Source organism: Cotesia typhae, unplaced genomic scaffold (assembly GCF_013202065.1).
Source record: "Cotesia typhae breed Kobodo isofemale line unplaced genomic scaffold, CoteBio_Ctyphae scaffold_13, whole genome shotgun sequence".
Classification (NCBI taxonomy): Eukaryota; Metazoa; Arthropoda; class Insecta; order Hymenoptera; family Braconidae; genus Cotesia; species Cotesia typhae.
The window spans coordinates 6,149,031-6,169,189 of record NW_027423774.1 but is presented as its reverse complement, the minus strand read 5'-3'; the positions used below and the strand labels follow the sequence as shown (position 1 = coordinate 6,169,189).

General features: G+C 30.8%; 2 protein-coding genes and 1 long non-coding RNA gene across 3 annotated transcripts; all 3 read left to right on the top strand.

Annotated features, from left to right (window-relative positions):
* The first annotated feature begins 736 nt into the window (after positions 1 to 736).
* Positions 737 to 3,200, top strand: LOC141535323 (uncharacterized). Its single transcript, XM_074255191.1, has 4 exons — positions 737 to 925; positions 1,062 to 1,258; positions 2,446 to 2,556; positions 2,644 to 3,200. Exons 1-4 carry the CDS (start codon positions 737 to 739, stop codon positions 2,762 to 2,764), a joined length of 618 nt encoding a protein of 205 aa, XP_074111292.1. The 3' UTR covers positions 2,765 to 3,200.
* Positions 3,201 to 3,825: 625 nt separating this feature from the next.
* LOC141534541 (uncharacterized) lies at positions 3,826 to 10,961 on the top strand. Its single transcript, XM_074253935.1, has 5 exons — positions 3,826 to 3,964; positions 6,075 to 6,320; positions 7,220 to 7,635; positions 9,967 to 10,077; positions 10,619 to 10,961. The coding sequence occupies exons 2-5, from the start codon at positions 6,174 to 6,176 to the stop codon at positions 10,878 to 10,880; spliced, it is 936 nt and encodes a 311-aa protein (XP_074110036.1). The 5' UTR covers positions 3,826 to 3,964; positions 6,075 to 6,173; the 3' UTR covers positions 10,881 to 10,961.
* LOC141534542 (uncharacterized) lies at positions 8,743 to 9,666 on the top strand. The gene is made up of 3 exons (XR_012480432.1): positions 8,743 to 9,391; positions 9,465 to 9,577; positions 9,653 to 9,666. It is a non-coding gene; the product is annotated as an uncharacterized LOC141534542 (long non-coding RNA).
* Positions 10,962 to 20,159: the final 9,198 nt, after the last annotated feature.

Genomic DNA, 20,159 nt, shown 5'->3' with positions numbered 1-20,159 from the left:
ATAATAATAATAATAATAATAATAATAATGAATAAAAAAAATTCTGCTAAAAGTTTATTTTTTGGTTGACTTTCTTTATTTTTTAGCGCGTTCATTTGTCAGATTAAAAGTGATGAGAAAAAACTAACTCTGATGAAAAATGATATTATTTTATCACGAGCTTCTATGGATTTTACATTTTTAGATATATTCAATATATTGTTTTGTGTTTAGATTATTTTTTTTCCCCCCGTGGCTTTTCAGATTGTGATTTATGATAAAAGAAGAGTTTCACTGATAAAAACATTTATATTCTCCGGGATTTCCAATAAAGTTATGTTTTTATTCCCTGATAAAAAATTATTTTATCAACTTTCAGGATATGAAAAAGTTTAATAATGAAAGTTTAATAATGAAAATTTGATAGAAAAATTTTTTTTCGATGATTACAAAAATAAGAAAAAAATAATTTTTATAAAAAAAAACCCAGACAGATATAACACTTGACTTGCGTTAATACTGATGAGGTGTCTGGAACTCCGATAACTCTTACGTCAAACAATCTGTCAGCTCTGGCTCTGGTTCTGGTAGTAACGGGTGTCGAACGAGTTTTCATATCCACTAAAAGACTCTTTCATACTTTCATCTGAGTTACTTCTCGAAAATTTAGCAGTTGTTTTCCCCTCTTCAGAGTATTATCGAGCCAAGACTCGAAAAAAGTTTAAATTTAATTTTTTTCACGTAGAAATAACTCGTCATGAGAGTTAAACATTCGTTCCTCATCATCCAAAGTGTTCTTGAGATTCTGCAGTTGACTCTTGCTAACTCAGAGTGTCCTCTGGATACTGTGACACCTGGAACTAGAATTGGAACTGGAGCTAACTTTACTAAACTACTACATCGCAAAAGACGACACCTGGTGTTTCCCAAGAGCACCACATTCGTGGTAAGCTAAATCACACTAAATCTTTATCTACCGCTTAAACCAAACTATCATTACACTTACAACCTCCCATTAATTACACCCATCAGCTTTATTATTACTCTCATTAGAGCTAACATTATACACCTCCAACTTCTAGATCACCGTAACAGGCTTGAAATCAATCCAAGTCAAAGAGCCGACCAATTGGAATCTTGATCTAGAGTTTGACATAATCTGGCCAATCCCTTCCGATGAAATTGCCTCTGAGAAAAAAATAATTCGAAAAAAATCAAACCACAAGCTACGTCGACACAAACGAGATTTTTACAACACTTTTGAATTAGCTCTCCAAAGGTAATTTTATTATTAATTATTTTTCTCAAGAGCTTTTCATTTTATACAAATTTTCTCAAGAGTAATTAATAACAACAAGGTCATTGATTAATTATAAATTATTGTGGTAATTATATAAAAAGGTCCTGGCAAGCATCAACACTACAAAATTAGTATTACTACTTCTGAAATTTATCTATCGTGTAAACCAAAGTAATTAACAATAATGTCACAATTTATGTAGAGATGTATATTGTAAAATTGGGAAAATGTGCTGGGAATTGTATAGGATTTAACGAATTTACTCCGGTTTATCAATTGAAACAAAGCGAGAAGTTTATTACATGATTGTTCGGTGCGGAAATTTTATATCAAAGGGAAAATAAACCAGTCAGAGTGAAATTAATAGCCGAAAGAATGATAAAATTCATTTAACAGAAATATTTATTTTTACCCGTCACTTTATCTATATCATCTACATATATATAGGAGACTCTCTATAGATATAGTCACTCATCACGATATCTCTGGAACTATAAGACCTAGAGACTTGAAATTTGGCAGGAATATTCCTTTCGCCAAGTAGAGGTCAGCTAAGAACGGATTTTTCAAAATTCCACCTACAAGGGAGGTTGCGGGGGCGTTAACAATGAAAGATTCCCGTTTTTAAACTATAGCTCCTATCGACTCCAAATTTGATAGGAATCTTCTGTAAGAGATGTAGAAAAAGTCTATGGGCAAATTTTACGATAGCTCGTCTCACAGGGGTTTGCGAAGGTGGGTGTTAACATTAAAAATTTTTAATTTCCAAGTTATAGCTATAGATATAGCCTCCAAATTCTCATTTCAAATTTTTTTCTTCGTGTCAATTATTATTCATTTTTAAAAAAAAGCCACGCAAACATTATAATGATTGCACTTTGAAAGTTACAATGAATATTAGCTGGAAAAATTACATGGATAAAAAGTATATGCTAATTCGATGAAATTTGGAATTTGTGAAAGTCAAAACAATACTCTAATTAAATTTCAAGTTTAGATCTAAAAATACAATTCCATAAAATGCCCAGCGAAGCGGGCGGGTAATAGCTAGTATGTTATATAGTAACAGCTCGGAGGAAAAAGCTAAATAATGTTGACGTTAATAAGTATCTAAAAAAGATATTTATATAAATGGAGATATAAATCATAGTGACCTTTTTTTACAGACTCGGGTTCCCTGGTAAGAATTGCATACTGAGGACAATATGTGAATCGAAAATGTTCTTACAACCACCCGGGATTTCATTCCTGGATGATTTATTACGTGTAATATTGAGGTAATACATATATATGTATTCTTAGTTTACGTCAGATATCGGAGACAATCGATAGTATTTTTTTTTTTCTTTAACTTATATTTCCAGCCACGAAGAAAATGAAGAAAATCCAGATTTATATGACATCGCATATCAATCGATGAATGACTGTCATAAAGCGTATCAGTGTCCGATATCTTTATTGGAGTTGTTAGTGAATAATCTTTAGGAGTAATTATGCTGAATTTTCGGAATAAAATATCAATATATACAGAGTAATAAATAATAAGTGATGGGAGAAAAATAATAGTTGAAGTTGAAAGGTATTGTATTCTCAGTGGAGTAAAAAAAAAAAAAATAAAAAGAGTTTTAAAATTGGGTCGAGGTTTTAGTCACATGGGATTTACGGTTAACCACCGGCCAGGACAATAGGGAAATGGTAATATCGCGCTCGCGGTTCCAGGGTACTCCCTCATGACCACGACTCTTGGCAAGAATAATACAAAAGACGTTTTCTTCACTTGAATTACTTTAAATTAGTTTTTTTCTCTTTTTTTTTTATAGACATATAACTACCAGTAAATAGCATTGGCACTCCGGAGTTTCAGTACAACTGACCGAATTATGCTAATAGTGGAAATAAAGTTGTCATCGATACAATTGGATTATAAAACGGAAATAAAGTCCACGCCCTAGCTGAAATTTACGAGTGGAAAAAGAATCATAAAGAGTTTTGGTATTTTATCGCCACCAGGGTTATTATTTTATTTTTTGACCTTAAATAATTTTTAGAGCGTCTTAAATATCCTCACAGTTCACCAATTGAATTGATACCGGCTTACCCCCACCACCGCGGCTCTACGGCTACCGGGCGAAGTTGATTGGTTAACGTTAGCCAATTGAGTCGTGTCAACTGTTCAAGGTGGGGGTAATTGTGTATGGCGCCCATGAAAGGTGTAACGCGTTGGTGGTTTATTAATTCCTGGCTTAAAAAGTCGGTGGGATTAATTTAATAGTAATGAAGAGGAGCAGAATTTATAAAACATTTTTTTTTTTTTTAATTTTTTAGTCGAGTTGTAATTACTCGGGCAATTTGAATTTAAATTAAAATTAATGGATTATTACGAGAAGAGGATAGGATTTTGAAATCTTAATTTAGTCGTTTAATATTTAAGTGAACATACAAGATCTCGCGAGGAGCTAATTGTTTAGCAAATAACTGAGAATATGACGTGTAGAACCGTTGCGTGAACAAGTGGTGACTAGAGTAGAGAAATACCACAGATAGATGTTAATATGTCATGTGTTGAACATTAACCACAGCGTACTTGTTTTATCACGGTGTTATATTCTCGAGATAAAAAAAAAATAAATAATTACTAAAACACGTAATTTTTCACTCGGCAATATTAATTTTTACACGTTACAGGTAAGTCTCTCATATCTCTATTGTTAAATTTATTATAAATTTAATTTAAAGTACAAACTTCTCCGTGTTTTATTTCTCTATGCATATTCATTTTAAATATTTAACTATCCTATCATTATTTTTATTTTATTTTTTTTGTTTTTTTATTATGCACTTTATGCATAAAAATTTATGTATAGATATATACGACTATAAAGCTATGAAAATATTAATTAATATAGTTATCATCCCGTGAACGATTAATTTTATTAATTCTCTTTTCATAACTATTTTATTAAACCCCTAAAGTTTTCGAATAAAAAGTTATAACTTTTATGTAAATTATAATTGATGCAATTAAAAATTTTTTAACAACTTTAAAGATTGGATAAATCATATTATTAAAAAAAGCTTTTCTATTTCATACTAAAAATTATTATTAAAACTTTTTCATTAAAAAATCTATATATGTATAGAAAATTTTCTATAGATATAGTCACTCATCACGATATCTCTGGAACTATAAGACCTAGAGACTTGAAATTTTGCAGGAATATTCCTTTCGCAGAGTAGAGGTCAGCTAAGAACGGATTTTACAAAATTCCGTGATTTTACAATTCACGAGGGGGAATTGCGGGGGCGTTAATAATGAAAAATTCCTATTTTTAAACTATAGCTCCTATCGACTCCAAATTTGGTAGGACTCTTCTGTGAGAGATGTAGAAATAATCTATAAACGAATTTTACGATATCTCTCCTCTCAGAGGGTTGCGGGGGTGGGTATTAACAACCAAAATTTTTAATTTTTAAGTTATAACTCCTACAGACTCCAAATTTTGTAGGAATTTTCTGTAAATGATAAAAAAATAATTTATGAACGAATTTTACGATATTCTACCCCAAAGAGGATTGCGGGGGCGTTAATAATGAAAAATTCTCGTTTTTAAGCTATAGCTCCTATTGACTCCAAATTTGGTAGAAATCTTCCGTAAGAGATGTAGAAAAAGTCTATGGGCAAATTTTACGATAGCTCATCTCACAGGGGTTTGCGAAGGTGGGTGTTACCATTAAAAATTTTTAATTTTCAAGCTATAGCTCCTATAGACTCCAAATTCTCATTTCAAATTTTTTTTCTCGTTCGTGTCAATTATTATTTATTTTTGAAAAAAAGCCACGCAAACAGTATAATGATTATACATTGAAAGTTACAATGAATATTAGCTGAAATAATTAAATGGATAGAAGGTATATGCTAATTCGATGAAATTTGGAATTTGTGAAAGTCAAAACAATACTCTAATTAAATTTCAAGTTTAGATCTAAAAATACAACTCTATAAAATGCCCAGCGAAGCGGGCAGGTAACAGCTTGTCCTTTATAAAAATTTAACTCTTAGATTAGCTGAAATTATTTTAATACCAAAAAATAAAATAATGTCGCTTTAAGAAATGTAATTATTAAAAAAAAAAAATAAATAAAAAAAAGGTTAAATTAGGAAAAGGGGATGAAAGAAAATAAAGTTTGTCTAGATTGCCGAGATAGTTGTAGAGAGTTGACCTCCACTCCGGACATTAAAGAGTGGAGTATCGTTGTAGTCATGTCTATCGATCATTTTCTCGCCAGTTTCACTCTACCAACTAACAATTTCCTGTTTCCTAAAGAGCTTACCGAAGTGAGTTACGAGATATTTCCAGGCCCGCGATCCTTCCCACCCCACCGAGGGATCGATCTTCCGTCTACCGCAGGAAGTTCCATCTACTGTGACGCGGGCGTACGTACGACGCACGCCGTACGGCACACTGAAATATACTTTACTTTACTCATTCATTCTGGACTCTTATTATTATGCCACGGGACACTAATACAATGGCTCCCATCAATTTTAATCCCGTTTCACTTATTTTATCGCTTCTTTTAAATAATAAACTATAAATACATCAACGTAACAACAATGTACAGAGCAACATCCATCTCAGTATACTCCGCAGATATTACATTTATTACTCAACACATTCTTCTTTTTCCGACCAAAGGAACACAAAACTTTTAATGGATTATCATTTTTTTGTTTCACCCTCTCGGACTGTTACGACGTAATGTCTTTTGTAATAATAAGTGCAACGTTTTTTAGGAGAGCTTTCTCTGCTGGCGGATCAGAAAAAAAAAAAGGAAGAAAGGACGTAATTTAACAGGACAAAAAAAGAATCAAAGATATAAAACGGAGACAGGGATGTGGAAGAAGGGCCACCGGGGATTGACGCTATATATCCTGGTGTTGTATATCCTTCTGTATACAATGAGTCCAGCGGACACCGACGAAAGATCTCTGTCCAGAAGAAAACGTTACGTAGTTTTTCCGGAAGGCTCGAGCTTCTCCGTAAGTGATTTTATTTTCTTCCGCTATACGGCCAATTGTGATTAGTTCAGGTCACGTCAAACCGTTGTCCCACTCAATCAATTACATTCCGTTTCTCATCTCTGTTTTTATTCTTCTTTCTTATCTCCGATCAACTGCACTTCCATTTTTTTTTATTAGTTTATTAAATTAAAATGAAATTATTTTTTGCATTGCACTGATAAAAAGATTTAGTTTTATTTAATAAGATTTAGTTATAGTTACTCAATTATTTAGTAAGAAATCTTTCATTACCAAATATTTAGAAATAGTTACTAAATCATTTATTAAAGCCCATTTATTTCTACCAAATAAATATTTAGTAATCTTTAACAAATTATTTATTCATACGAAATAAATCGTTCATTGGTATCAAAGAAATTAATTTTTTAACTAAATTTAGCGTATAAAAGTTTTTAACACATAAATAATCTATATTATAAGGAGAATAAGCAAAATTTTGTAGCCAGTGTATTAATATGATAAAATGGGCCCGTGTAAAAAAAAAATCGTCTTAAAATTGTCGGTCATTTAAGATTTTAAATGTAACACAAACCAATACTATTTTAAGATTTTTTTAAGACCAAAAAAATAATTCCGAGTCCAAAGACCATACTTACCAAAGAAATATTTAGTAACTACTTTTAAATATTATTTGGTGGAAAAAATATTTATTTTGATATAATAAGGCTTCATTTATATTAATGTAATTTATTTAGAATAAAAAAAAAATTAGTAAACTATAACAAATAATATTGATGGGTAAAAAATATTTTTTTCTCTCAAATAAATGACTAAAAATTTTGTCACTAAATAATTTTTTTATTCCGTATTAAATCCTTATTTTTGTAAGTATTATTATTGTTGTTTTTGTTGGATAGATTGCACTGTGCATGACGATCCACACACTGACGCCCGACAATATATTTACCGAGGGTTTGAATTGGGGAATATCTTACGATCTTCCAAACGAAAGCAAACCGTCATTGGATCCGTTGCTGGAAATTCGCCGTCAGGATCGTCGACCGGGTGATTCAATAAAGCACCGTCATCCTGCGTTGCTCGAGACAGATCAATGGATTCTCAATGGAAATTCTGATTCGATTCGCTACGGAAATTCGAATAAGGGAACTTACGGCAACAATGCAGTTGACAATTTTAAAAAAAACTATAAAAACAAAGAACCCATCGGCAAGAGTAAGATCGGGAAGATCCACTATCGGAAATCAGATTACGACTACATTAAACGACGACATCGGCGGGAACTTTATAACAAACTCGAGGTCATTATAGACGCGTGAGTATTTTTTTACCGTTTAATTATAAAGTTAACATTGTAGAAACTTCTGTTAAGTATCCATTCCAATGCAGACCGCTCTAATATCCTGTTAAGGAAAAATTCAGATCCTATAAATAGATGTATTTATTCCTTACTTGATAATATTTTTGTAGTAGAAGGATATTTATATTCAAAGGAATGCTATTAGTCTTGATCATCCTGCAACTCGGAATATTCAATAGCAGATCCATCTCAATATTTTATAAATATTTATGAAAAGTAAATAAAATATTATTCAATCTTATCTCAATAAATATCTCTCGTCATTAGAAATGTCCTGCGGTTCGGTATTTATTTTTTTTCTTCTGTATTTAAAATTTTTTTGCATTGCCAGCATCTTTGGTTCATTAAAAGAACTGAGATACCGGCCAAATTACGTGCCAGTACCTGTCGAACTAACTTTATAACCGGGCAAGTTAGTAAGTGGATGAGGTTTAAAAAAAAAAACAAAAAAAAAATTTTTTTTTCATTTCTTAGAAATATTGCTTGACCTCAATCTCTTTTAATTCATTCTTTAAAAATATAAAATAAATTTATGAAATGTGAAATGAAAAAACAATTTACCTAAAATGAATTTAAAATAAAAAAAATATTTTGTCTTTCACGGAAAGAACAAGATGACACTGGATATCATCCCAGATTATACTCAGTGATATCCGTGGTGAAAAAAATTTTCGGATAGTAACTAGTGTAATCTAGATTATACTGAGTGATATCTGGATTATACTCATTGTAATCTGGATTATACGAGCTACTATCTGAAATTTTTTTTCACTCAGTATAATCTAGAATGATATCCAGTGTCATCTTGTTCTTTCCGTGTTGAGTCTTGCATTCTAAAATTTAATATAACATTGGAAAATTTTTTCCTGGAAAAACACTATCAAAATTTATTTGAATATTATAAAAATATCGTTGAAAATTTTAACAAATAAAGTAGAAATAAAAATTCTAAACTTTTAAATGATCCACTTGTTTGTTCGTTTGTTTGTTTGTTTGTTATATCAAAACTTATTTTAAATGTTTCTCAATAGTTTTATTCTTTTATTGCGATTACTACAGAACTATTGTTATTATTATTATTATTTTTATTTCTATTTTATATTTTTAACCGTCTAACCACATTGACAATGGAAAGAACCAGCGGTCGGATGTCATTCCCGTTGTCCGGGTAATTGAAAACGCGCATGAAAATAGAACAAAAAAAGTCGATAAACGCTCGTCTCGGTCGTTTCGCGACCAACGTTAAAGGGAAGATGGACGACAAGTTTGAAAAAAAAAAAAAAGATCCAGCTAAACGTTTTAAAAAAAAATCCATTACTAAATAATGCAGTTAATGCCTTTTAATTAATCCGAAACGTCTTCGAGATCCGTTTTATTTTTATCTCGGAAAACAGGGAAAAACTTAACAAGAGAAAATTGTTGTCGTCCAGTTGAGCATTTACAGTATTGATTAATTTATTTTAGAATAAAAAAATATTTTTGAATTTCTAAAATATTCTTTAGATAATTACCGAGGTAAAGTTTGAAGATGAGCAAAATCGGTAGATTAGTTTAGAAATGGCGGCCATTTAAAATTTTCAAAATTTGGAAATTTCAGGTTTCGTAAATTTAACCCTGAATAACTTTTGACTGACAGAAAAGAGCTCATTTCTGGAAACTTCATGGTGAAGCTGATTATATTACCTTTAATTTGACTTGTAACACTTATACTGTATGAAGATTTTTATTAATTTTATAGGCCATTCAAAAATTTTAAAATACTGAAAACTTTTTTTCAAATGTAGTTTTTTTGGAATGACTTTTGAAGAGCTTTACCGATCGATTCCAAAAACTAATCGGATCTTAACATCAAAAAACTACGTCGATCACCACCGAGCCGGTCAAAATCAATTGATTGGTTTGTGAGATATGTTTGACGAAAAAAATCGAAAAATCGGAGAGCTCAAAATAACACAAAAATTAAATTTTTTAGCTTGAAGAGCTCAAAATCATCGCAAAATTGCAAATCCCCAGTAACTAAAATTAGTGAAAAGTTACAGGAATGGTCTTTATGGTCAATCGTTTTCCAAATTTTTTTTCTCTGTTATCGTGAGTATTATAACTAAAATTAGAATTTTTTTTTGTTAACTTAACATAAACATAAACATTTGTTATTTAACAAATCAAATAACAAAAACAAAGAAAATCTCATATCACATGAAATCTACTTTCCATTTCGGATGAGGCCGAATGGAATTTTTGAAATTTAAAGTTACAATATTTTTCAAATTTTTATTTTAATTACAGAATGGGGTACAATGGACGTACTTGCATCCTTCGAGCCTTGTGTGAAGCCGCTCAAACTCTGATGCCTAAGGGGAATACTCTGCTGGAGGAAATGATGAGGATAGTTTTCTCGTAAGAATTTCTCTTTAGTTATTCCCATAAAGATAAATGACATTGAAAAGGTTAGCCGCCAAAGGGTTAGGGTTAGGGTTTTCCTCTTTAAGAGGTAGGAGAAGATAAAATGCTACAATGTTACTCAATAGACAGACAGACAGAGAACGTTACGACCGTAACAACGTTACGATCTACAGTAACAATATAGTTAGTACACCAAATAACGATTCAATCGGGAAAATATTCTCCGGGGAACAGCCGGCTTTTTACTGCTTAAGACTAAGTCGAGCGTCGAGGAGTTAAAAATGGCTGCCATTTGGAAACTCGGTTGTTTATGGCGTCAAGGCGTTGCCAATCTCGATCGATTTTCAGTGTAATCGTCCGGGGAATTAGGTTCTTAATTTCTGAGTGAGATCTGAGATTTACAATGGAGAAGACTATTACAGAGGGTTGTTTATTTACTGTTCGGAAATTTAGCTCCGGGATTTGGAATTGTTTGATGGAAGAGGGGTAAGAGTAAGTAAAAGGGGAAGGTTATTGAAGCTATTGTGAATTGCAGGATGCCTTTGAAACGAGCGGTCCTGTCTCATGAACCCAAAGAACATCACATATACACAGAAGCACACCAAGCTGGGTTTGAGGGCACCAATTGCGAGTCCAGGTTTTCAGGATGCTCATTTTCACTGATAGACATGGCCTTGGGTAAATACAACTCCAAGTACCACGAATACAACACCGACACTGAATCTAATAGTCTTAATGTTCATCAAGCTACGGACAATCCTGTCGGAAACTCTTTGATGATGTATAACATGAAATAATAATAATCTATATTATTAAGAGAATGAGCAAAATTTTGTGGACAGTGTATTTATATAATAAAATCGGTTTTTATGGTTAAATTTGGTATCATTGAAAACATCTTGACCTGAAGTTGAGACTTTTCAAGGTTTTATATCATTTTCACCGAAAGTCAATTTACTATGATAAGTATTTAGGCTGCATTCCAAAAAACTCTATCTCTAAATACATAATTAAGAAATGACCCTGTATCTTGTGAAATATTGACATTTTTAAAGATTTAAGCTCATCCCGATGTTACATTCATCAAGACCTTTCATTTGAGTACCCACATCAATTTTTCATATATTATATATATAAATGTATGAAAAATACATGAAAAATGCATGTGGGTACTCAAATTAAAGCTCTTGATGAATGTAACATCAGGATGTGCTTATATCTTTAAAAACTTCAATATTTAAAAAAGTACAGTTCAATTTAACAAAAGTCATTATTTAATAAAGCAAAATTTTATTTATTTATAGTTTACAAGTCACAGCTGTCACATAGTGAATGCAAGATTGCTAGTAATAATAATAATAAAAAAAAATAATAATAATAATTTTATATAAATAATTAAATCTGTATTAATGATAAATTATTTAGATAATTAGTTGTACATATTTCGTGGTCGCCTTCATTTTGACCCAACCTGACCCTCTTTCATTAAACCTAATACGATAACCCTCACATAGATAGAACATATAGACACATCTACTGGGCTACTATCACCGCAAACGTTAAATTAATAACTCCCTAGGGAATTGACCCGATTAACGATCGTCAGGATAGCAATTCCCCAAAATGACAATGGTTCCAAAGCGTCCTCCTAAAGTGATTAAGAATCCTCGAAGAGTAAAAACAGCCGCCAAAAAACTACTAATTTTAATCTATGTGTACAAAAATAAAAAAATCTGTTGAAATATAAAAAATATCATTACCAATGTCTCAAGAGGGTTGACATTTTTAACAGAAAATAAATTTTTATCCCCATTGCTAAATGATAGACAGCGAGACAAGACAGATAGACCAACGAGCAGAGCAGAATTATAAAAAAAATCAATAAACGGTAAGAAAACTCAAATAAAACTGAAGAAAAATACAATGTGGTTAAATTATACCCCTGTTTACATGTTCATATATATGTATAGAAAGTTTATAAGTATTGATTCAAGTAAAATTCGCCTAGGGTGTCTTTTATTTTATTGCAAAGACTGTTAAGCAAATTTCAGTGGTTACTTTGGTTTGTATTATATGTACGTCACTCTCTAGACTCTAGACATACTTTTTCGAAAGAAAAATAAAAGTTTCATCGGTCCAATAGCCTTGATGTTAACCATTACTCAATATATAATACAATAAGTCCATAGAAAAGTTTAATGCATTTTTTGTTCTACTTCTATTAAACTTTTTTATTTTATTTATTTATTTTTTTTTTTTCTAAAGATCATTTAAGTTTTTTTCCCCAAGTAAAGACTGGGCTCGACGTAAAACAACTTTTAACAGCTAGGGCTATTATACTCTAAAATATACTCGATAAATTTTTTTGATTTAAGCTTCGTCAAAAATCTCCCGATGAATTTAAATAATTTTAATCCTAAACTATTTGCAAATTCGTAGCGTTAATACTTTATGGAAATTATATGATAAAAAGTTTAGTTTAGTTTAACAGAGTTGGCCTTTGCTCGATGAAATATTCTTGTATGGTCAAAGTGGATGGACGTCAAAATATCGGCGAGACAAAGTTGTAACTAAACTTGGTGATTAGATATTGGATAAAACTGCTTAAACATTCATTGGCTTTTGCTCTATTATTATATATACCTTTCTCTTTCCAAGTTAAATACCCGACGAGTTCAAATACAGTTACCCTGATTTAGACTAACAACCTCGTTAGTTTTTGCTGTAAATCGATAATTAATTAGTACAAAGTGCTGAAGTATTAACGATTTGTCAGAAAGCAAGTAATTGATTGAATATTCGTCCCCCTTTTCGTCTAATCGTCACCCAGATTAATTTCCCAAGAGAACAAGTCACGCGAATAAGACAATTGGAATTGAGCGCCTTCCATTTTATTCGGTATAAAAAATATATAAGATCAAGAGGAGCAGAGCCTAAGGCACTCTTTTATCGAAAGCAGTTTCGTTATTGAAGAGCTTTATTAAAAATATCGATAACGAGCTCCTAGTCGACCGTCAGACACTAAAATTATAATGATAACATTAATAAGGATTAAATAAAAAGTAGCAAGTACTTAAGCTGTTTGTTATTTTATTTCACTTTCTTTTCCTTTGACTATGACTGTCGTTAATAGGGCTCCCAATTTTATTTTTCTTTGTCGAGATTTTAGAGCTACTTTCCTTTAATGATCTATAATACCAATTCAAATCGAAGCCTTTGAAAAAAATCTCGATATATCAGTTAATAAGATTAATTTCATCTTCAATTAGTTTTATCGGAAAATGTAAAAAAAAGCTTCAAAAGATTTAAATTTAAATTCTTTAAAACAACCCGAGTCGAAATTTAAATCGTAGATTAAACGTATTGAACGTTAAAATCGTCATTTAAACGTAATGGACGTTAAAAACGTATGTTAAACGTACCCAACGCATTATAAATATGAAAAGAACCAATAATGGGTGAAAATAGTTATATTAAAACTACTCAAATAACTACGCATTTTCAATTTTCTTAGCGGGAAGTTAAAAATTTTAATTTTTTTTATAAAAATCCACACGGATAAAAAATTTAACTTGACTCAAGATCAAGAATCTTGAACCAAGAACATTATTTTGAAGAAAATAACACTCTCAAGAAGAAAAATTCTTAAATCAAGAAAATTTTTTTTAACCAAGAATTATATCTTGACTAGACAATTTTTCCTCTTGACTTAAGAAATTCTTTTTCTTCAAAATGGTGTTCTTGGTTCAAAATTCTTGCTCTCGAATCAAGTTAAATTTTTTATTAGTGCAGTGGTACAAAATTTTATAAAAAGTTATCATTTTAAATACAGATTTATGAGGCCATTTTTGGTATAAAATCGTATGAATGATATTTCATAAAATTATACATAATTTTGGAAACCATTCTGAGGGTAAAAAATTTCGAAAAAGCATTTCTGTCAAAAAAAAATGGTAAATTTAAGTTAAGAAATGTAAAATCTCCCTAACAAAACTGAAAAAAAAATTTTTTTTTGTCTATTTACGTTTCAAGCATGTTTAGTTATTTGAGTAGTTTTAATATTACTTATTTTCACCAATTATTGGTTCTCTTAATATTTATAATACGTTGGGTACGTTCAACATACGTTCTTAACGTCCATTACGTTTAAATGACGATTTTAACGTTCAATACGTTGATCTTACGTTTTCAACGTCTAATACGTTCAACTTACAATTTGAACGTTCAGTACGTTGAATCTACGATTTAAATTTCGACTCGGGTAAATTGAGAAAATAATAACAATGGTGATAATAAATAAAAAAAAGTTTTATATGATCCAAGAGACAATACGAATCGTCAGGACGTGTCGTCTTGCCAAGCAATATTGTGGTGCATTCCGTGTTATTTCCTTACACCCTGACACCCTTTTATCTGTCTGGCACACACTAGACGGCACAGAGTGAGCTTATAAATACAACCCGTGGTTCAACACTACACGCGACGACAAATCCTCAGATCTAGTTTCGCACATTTGATCGACACTCGACAGCTAAATTCCTCTTTAATTTTCTATCTTTGTCTCTTGAATTTCCATCCTGTTCGTTCTCTTACTCTCTCTCTCTCTCTCTCTCTCTCTCTCTCTCTCTCTCTCTCTCTCTCTCTCTCTCTCTCTCTCTCTCAAGCAATCCACGGTCTTTCGCTCACTGCACGACCTTACGACTAAACCTCAGTGATAGGAGCGGGAGCAATCTCATTCCACCCAACAAACTGTATCTATAACTCTTGGCCTCCCTCTTCGTCTCCGTCACGCTTGATAAAATTCTACTTCTGCTCCTGAGTAATAAATTTACCGTAGATACATCCATGCATGTATTATTTATCGATGCATACGTTTTCGTAAACGTCAGCCAAAAATTAATAAAAAACTAACGTTAAATTAAAAGGGAGCTTAATTTAAATGTTAAATGTCTCGATTTTAGTGAGGTTAAAGTGGTAATTCAAAATGGTGTTCGAAGGCGTCAAGATGGTGGCGCTCGAACCAGAATCGGGAGATGAAATAACCTAAAGAACGTGAGGTTGAGTAGTTTGTGACATGAAGCGTGTTCAACGAGTGAGTACTGTTGCCAGAGAGTGAGTGGAGAGGAAAGCCAAGGAAAAAGGCCCTTAAATCTCTAGCTATCGCGTCGTAAAGCCTCAAGATACCACGATGTGTTGTTTCTCTCTCTCTCTCTCTCTCTCTCTCTCTCTCTCTCTCTCTCTCGCTCTCTCTCTCTTTGACTTTGATTCTACTTTCGCTTCGATTTGCGTGGTTCTTGTTTCGTAAGGTCGCATAAACTATTACACAGTTACTGGGCTTTGGTACAAGAGGAGTACCAGCCACGGTAACCTATGATGTATGCTTTGACTATGTACAGATGGCGTCGAAATCGATACTCATAGTCCATTCGCTGAGCTTTCGACATTCTAATAACCAATCTCAGCACTCTGCTACTCTTCGTAGAACAAAATCAAGTTCTATTGGTGAAAGGAATTTGCTAGATTAGAAACTACAGTGTGTTTTTTTTTTTTTTTTTACAGTGTTAATAGAAATCTAACTATTACATTGGTCCTCGTGTCAGAATTTTAAGAAAATTTTTGTATATTCTTACTCAGCTCGTCAATCTGAGTCAGAAAATGTATATGGTTCAAAAGTTTATGTATATACGATATAACCGGCCTTGTCTCTACTCTAACTCTCTCAATTTTTAACGGATCTTTTTTAACTTAGCGTCCATATTCTACGGGTAATTACCGAGGTTAAGTTCGAGGATGAGGTGAATCGGTCGGTTATTTTAGAAATACGAGCTGATTTAAAATTTTAAAAAATTCAACTTTTTTTGGTTTTCCTTGCAATAACTTTTGAATGCAATAAATTTTCATACTTTTGTAAATTGTATCTTAAAGCTTATTTAATAACCTTCAATTTCCATGCTAATTTATTTCCCTCAATCAAGTAGATCACGAATAAGAGCAGATTAAAAATTTCAAAAATCGCGAAAAAGTTCAACTTTTTTTGGTTTTTCTTACAATTACTTTTGAATGCGATAACTTCGTTTTTTTTTTTTTCGTAAATTGCATCTGAAAGCTTATAAAATAAGCTTTAATTCACATGCATCATTATCTTCCTTAATCAACTGTGTCAGAAATAACAGTAAATTAAAAGTTAATTCTAATTAATGAAATTTTACTGTTGTAGTCGTTTTTATTTTCTTATCAGCCCTTGCATCAGAAATTTAAAAAATTCTTTTCTGATTTAACTTGAAAAGCTCATTCTCAAAATTATCTTGGATTAATTTTTTTTTACATATGGGTCTTGCGCAAGTTCATTTAGGAAGAACACAGGCATTTAGTGATAAATTATGAAATCTACTTCCATTTCGGCTGCCGAATAGCTTTTTTTTTTTTTTTTAATTTTATAACAAAATTGAAGGTCTGGTTTTAAAATTTGTTCTTCGGGTTTTTTTTTCTATCGGTTTTAGGCAATTTTATTTTTAATTCTCGTGTGAGGTTTTAAGTGAAGGGAAAAAAAAGTATTGAAAGGTAAGAAAGTAATCAAGCATGAAGATAAAAAAAAATTAAAAAAAATGAAATAGAGAAAATCGTTAGTGAAAATGGAAGACTTATTGAGGATCAAAGCGTTGAAGTACTTTAACATCTCAGGAGTCTTAGACATTTGAGTGAGGTCAAAAGGATCCGGTAAGTATTGGGGTATAGTATCGATATACCATCAATGAAAATGTGTGAGCTAGTGTGTGTGTGTGTGTGTGTGTGTGTGTGTGTGTGTGTGTGTGTGTGTGTGTGTGTGTGTGTGTGTGTGTGTGTGTGATCTATATAGGTATATAGGTATGTAGTAGCCAATCAAGAGGCTTCCGATGTTGCCAAGCAAATATCTACAGTGTACTCTTTATTTTATATTTTTTGTTATTCCATTTCTTATTCTTTCTTGGTGGAATAAAAAAAAAAAAAATTCTTTTGGCTACACACTCTCTTACTTCTTTTTATACTCTTGTACTCTTTTGCTCCGTTTTTCTATAATTCGGACTGCAGCAGAGCCACGTAGCAACGGCATTGGATTGCTACTGGATCGGGAAAAGCTCCCAAACCGAAAATGAAGCTGATTTGGAGGGCATCCTCTCTACTACCATTCAACGCGAAAGCCATCCAACCGAAATCTTCTCTCGGATACGGAAACGAAAACTAAAGCAAGGAAATGTATTGAGCGAATAATATACATCATAAATAATTCTTATTCTACTTATCTGATCGCTATAAATGTATTTTTTGGGAATAAAATTAACTCTAGTCTAAATTATGTGCTATCAATTTCAATAGTACACTCAGAGAAAAAATTTATGTGAAAAAAAAGTCAGCAATTAATTTATGATAAAATTTGAATAATTTTTTTTCTTAGCTAACGAAATAAAAATTTTTTACTGTAACTTTTTTGTTACAAGAAAATTTTTACGCTAAAGAGTTTATATTCCTTTGTTATTTTATTTAGAAATTTTGAATTTTTAAAGCTACATTTTCAGGAGAATTACTGTAAGACAAATTTTGGGTTTTTTTTTTTGTTAAAAAATAAAATTATTAAAAATTAAAAAAAAATTAATTTCTTGTTACAATAATTCCCATTTTTTTCAAAAGTAATTTTTTCTTTCAGTGTAATGAACGTTAATATCCCAGGACAAAATTCAAAAAAAAAAAAGAAAATAGTATATTGTGTGACTAGGGATGAAACAAAACGATTTCAGACCAGAGTGAAGTTGCCTGTCCGAGCGAAACGAGTCTGAAATCGTGTTTTATCCGGCGTCTCACATTATATTTTTCATATAAGTTGCATTAAAAATACTAGTTTCAATATCTAGAGCTAACCAGAACTAGATAGTTTCAGACGAATAGCAAAAATACCATTTTGTTATAAAACTTATTAAGAAAATTAAAAACTGCAATTCAAGAAAGTAATGTTTTATTTTTTTTACTAAACATTATTCGTAAAATGAATAGTTTTTTTTTTGTCATCTTTATTTATATGCTTAGTAACACACGGAGAAAAAAAACAGCACTGATTACTATTTTGTACAGTAATCAGTAGTCTTTTTGAAGAAAATGTGGTCTTAAGGACGTTCCAAAATAAAAAACCTTTTCCTTAAATTTTTTTGAAATTTTGAGTACTTATACTCATAAGTATCCTCTATACGCAGGGATTTTTTGAAATAGTCCTTGCGGCACTAAATTTTGACATATTAGCATTTAAAATTTGTATATTTTACATACAAACCCTATGCTGACCGACGTTAAAGCGAACGTTTCATTAAATATCAATCGTACTTTTCTTAGGATTGTTTTAAAAAACTGAGAATCATTAATTGAAAATATATCAAGTATTTTTTATCAAAAATAAGATAAACGAGCGGTATTCATTTTTTTATAAAAAAATTGGGACCGAATTTTTCAAATAAAATTTTTAAGCTTGTAAATAAAAATTAATCTATTTATTTTGTCCGGAATATTTACGCATTTAACTAATTTCAATGCTATTAATAGTACTTTACATTATGGCTATATCATGTTTACGCAGATACAATTAATTGAACGATAAAATATACAATTGTTCACATTGGAGTAATGAAACCACATTTCGGAAACAGTATGTCATATTAAATTGGCAATTAAACGTGTGATCAATACCTGGAATGGATTTAAAAGGACAAATAGGTGAGCTGAATCTAACAGCAATTAAGGAGCCGAAAAGATAGTAATAGTAGGGCATTAAACCCCCGAGTGAACAAGCCCCAAAAATAAATAATTACACAAACAAGATAGAAGATCTTAAAAAATAACCCTATTAATCTTGGAACGGAGAATGTATGCCCACATTAACAAACGGGGGTTGAGCAACCTAAATCATTTAATCAAAGCAACCATAAAATATCTAGCAACCATCATATCTCATCTCATCTACACGTACACTCCTCTAAACTACAATCTCCAATAAATTTAGGAGTCTACCCTCTATTTTTAATGCTCTTTATCTAGGTAGTACAGTAAATAAAGAGCCCCATTTCACTCGAGATTATTTCTACATTCACAATTGATACAGATTGATTGCCAATTAAATTCCCAACAAGATTCACAATTTACTTTGTACTTTAATCCAATTTTCAACGTCCGCTCGTTCGTTCGTTAGATGAAAAATTTTATTTAAATAAAATATTTCATTACAGTGATGATAATGAAGGTATCACTGATAGAAGGATTTGTTTATAGTTAAAAATATTTGTTAATATTTAATAAATCATTCATTAGAGACCACTTTTTAGTATTAAATAAATATTTCTTAATATTTAAAATGATTTATTAATATTTAATAAATGAATGTCAGATCATAATCTTTGATAAAAATTAAATTCCATAAAAACTTATTCACAGTACATAAATAAAATTTCTATAAAAAAATTACTTATAAAAAATTCTTTTTAAAAAAATTAATAAATAAAAATTAAATAAATTTAATTTACAGTAAATAAATAAAACAAAATACCTTCGAATAAATTCATACAGGCATCAAAGTCCAAATAAACATGCGCCGTATTGGAGTCACATGGAAAATTACTCACCGTAAATTAAATTTTATCTCAATATCCATAACGAACCAATAATTATCATTTTAATATATGGCAATTATTATTAACAATAAAATTAATATTCTTATTTAATATGCACACTATTAGCAACCGCATCTCTGATCTTCGCTACTTTCCTATCTTGACTATTGTAAATTAAATTAATTTAATTTTTATCTATTAATTTTTTTAAAAAGAATTTTTTATAAGTAATTTTTTTACAGAAATTTTATTTATGTTCTGTAAATTAGTTTTTATGGAATTTAATTTTTATAAAAGATTATGATGTATTCAGTAATTTTATATAGTCTGAGATTGTAAAATAATTCAAAAATTCTTGTATTCATAATTGTTTTATCTAAATATTGTTGACATGTGAATGATGGTTTGTTGTTGATTTACAGACGCCTGTTGAAGTTGAGATTATCAACG

What these genes read in the sequence shown, in the direction of transcription:
- LOC141534541 (XM_074253935.1), top strand. Translation starts at nt 6,174, where the DNA reads ATGTGGAAGAAGGGCCACCGGGGATTGACGCTATATATCCTGGTGTTG. An exon ending in CTCGAGGTCATTATAGACGC is followed by an intron (nt 7,636 to 9,966) that starts GTGAGTATTTTT and finishes TTTTAATTACAG; the next exon opens with AATGGGGTACAATGGACGTA. An exon ending in ATGATGAGGATAGTTTTCTC is followed by an intron (nt 10,078 to 10,618) that starts GTAAGAATTTCT and finishes TGTGAATTGCAG; the next exon opens with GATGCCTTTGAAACGAGCGG.
- LOC141535323 (XM_074255191.1), top strand. Translation starts at nt 737, where the DNA reads ATGAGAGTTAAACATTCGTTCCTCATCATCCAAAGTGTTCTTGAGATT. An exon ending in CCAAGAGCACCACATTCGTG is followed by an intron (nt 926 to 1,061) that starts GTAAGCTAAATC and finishes TCCAACTTCTAG; the next exon opens with ATCACCGTAACAGGCTTGAA. An exon ending in TTTGAATTAGCTCTCCAAAG is followed by an intron (nt 1,259 to 2,445) that starts GTAATTTTATTA and finishes CTTTTTTTACAG; the next exon opens with ACTCGGGTTCCCTGGTAAGA.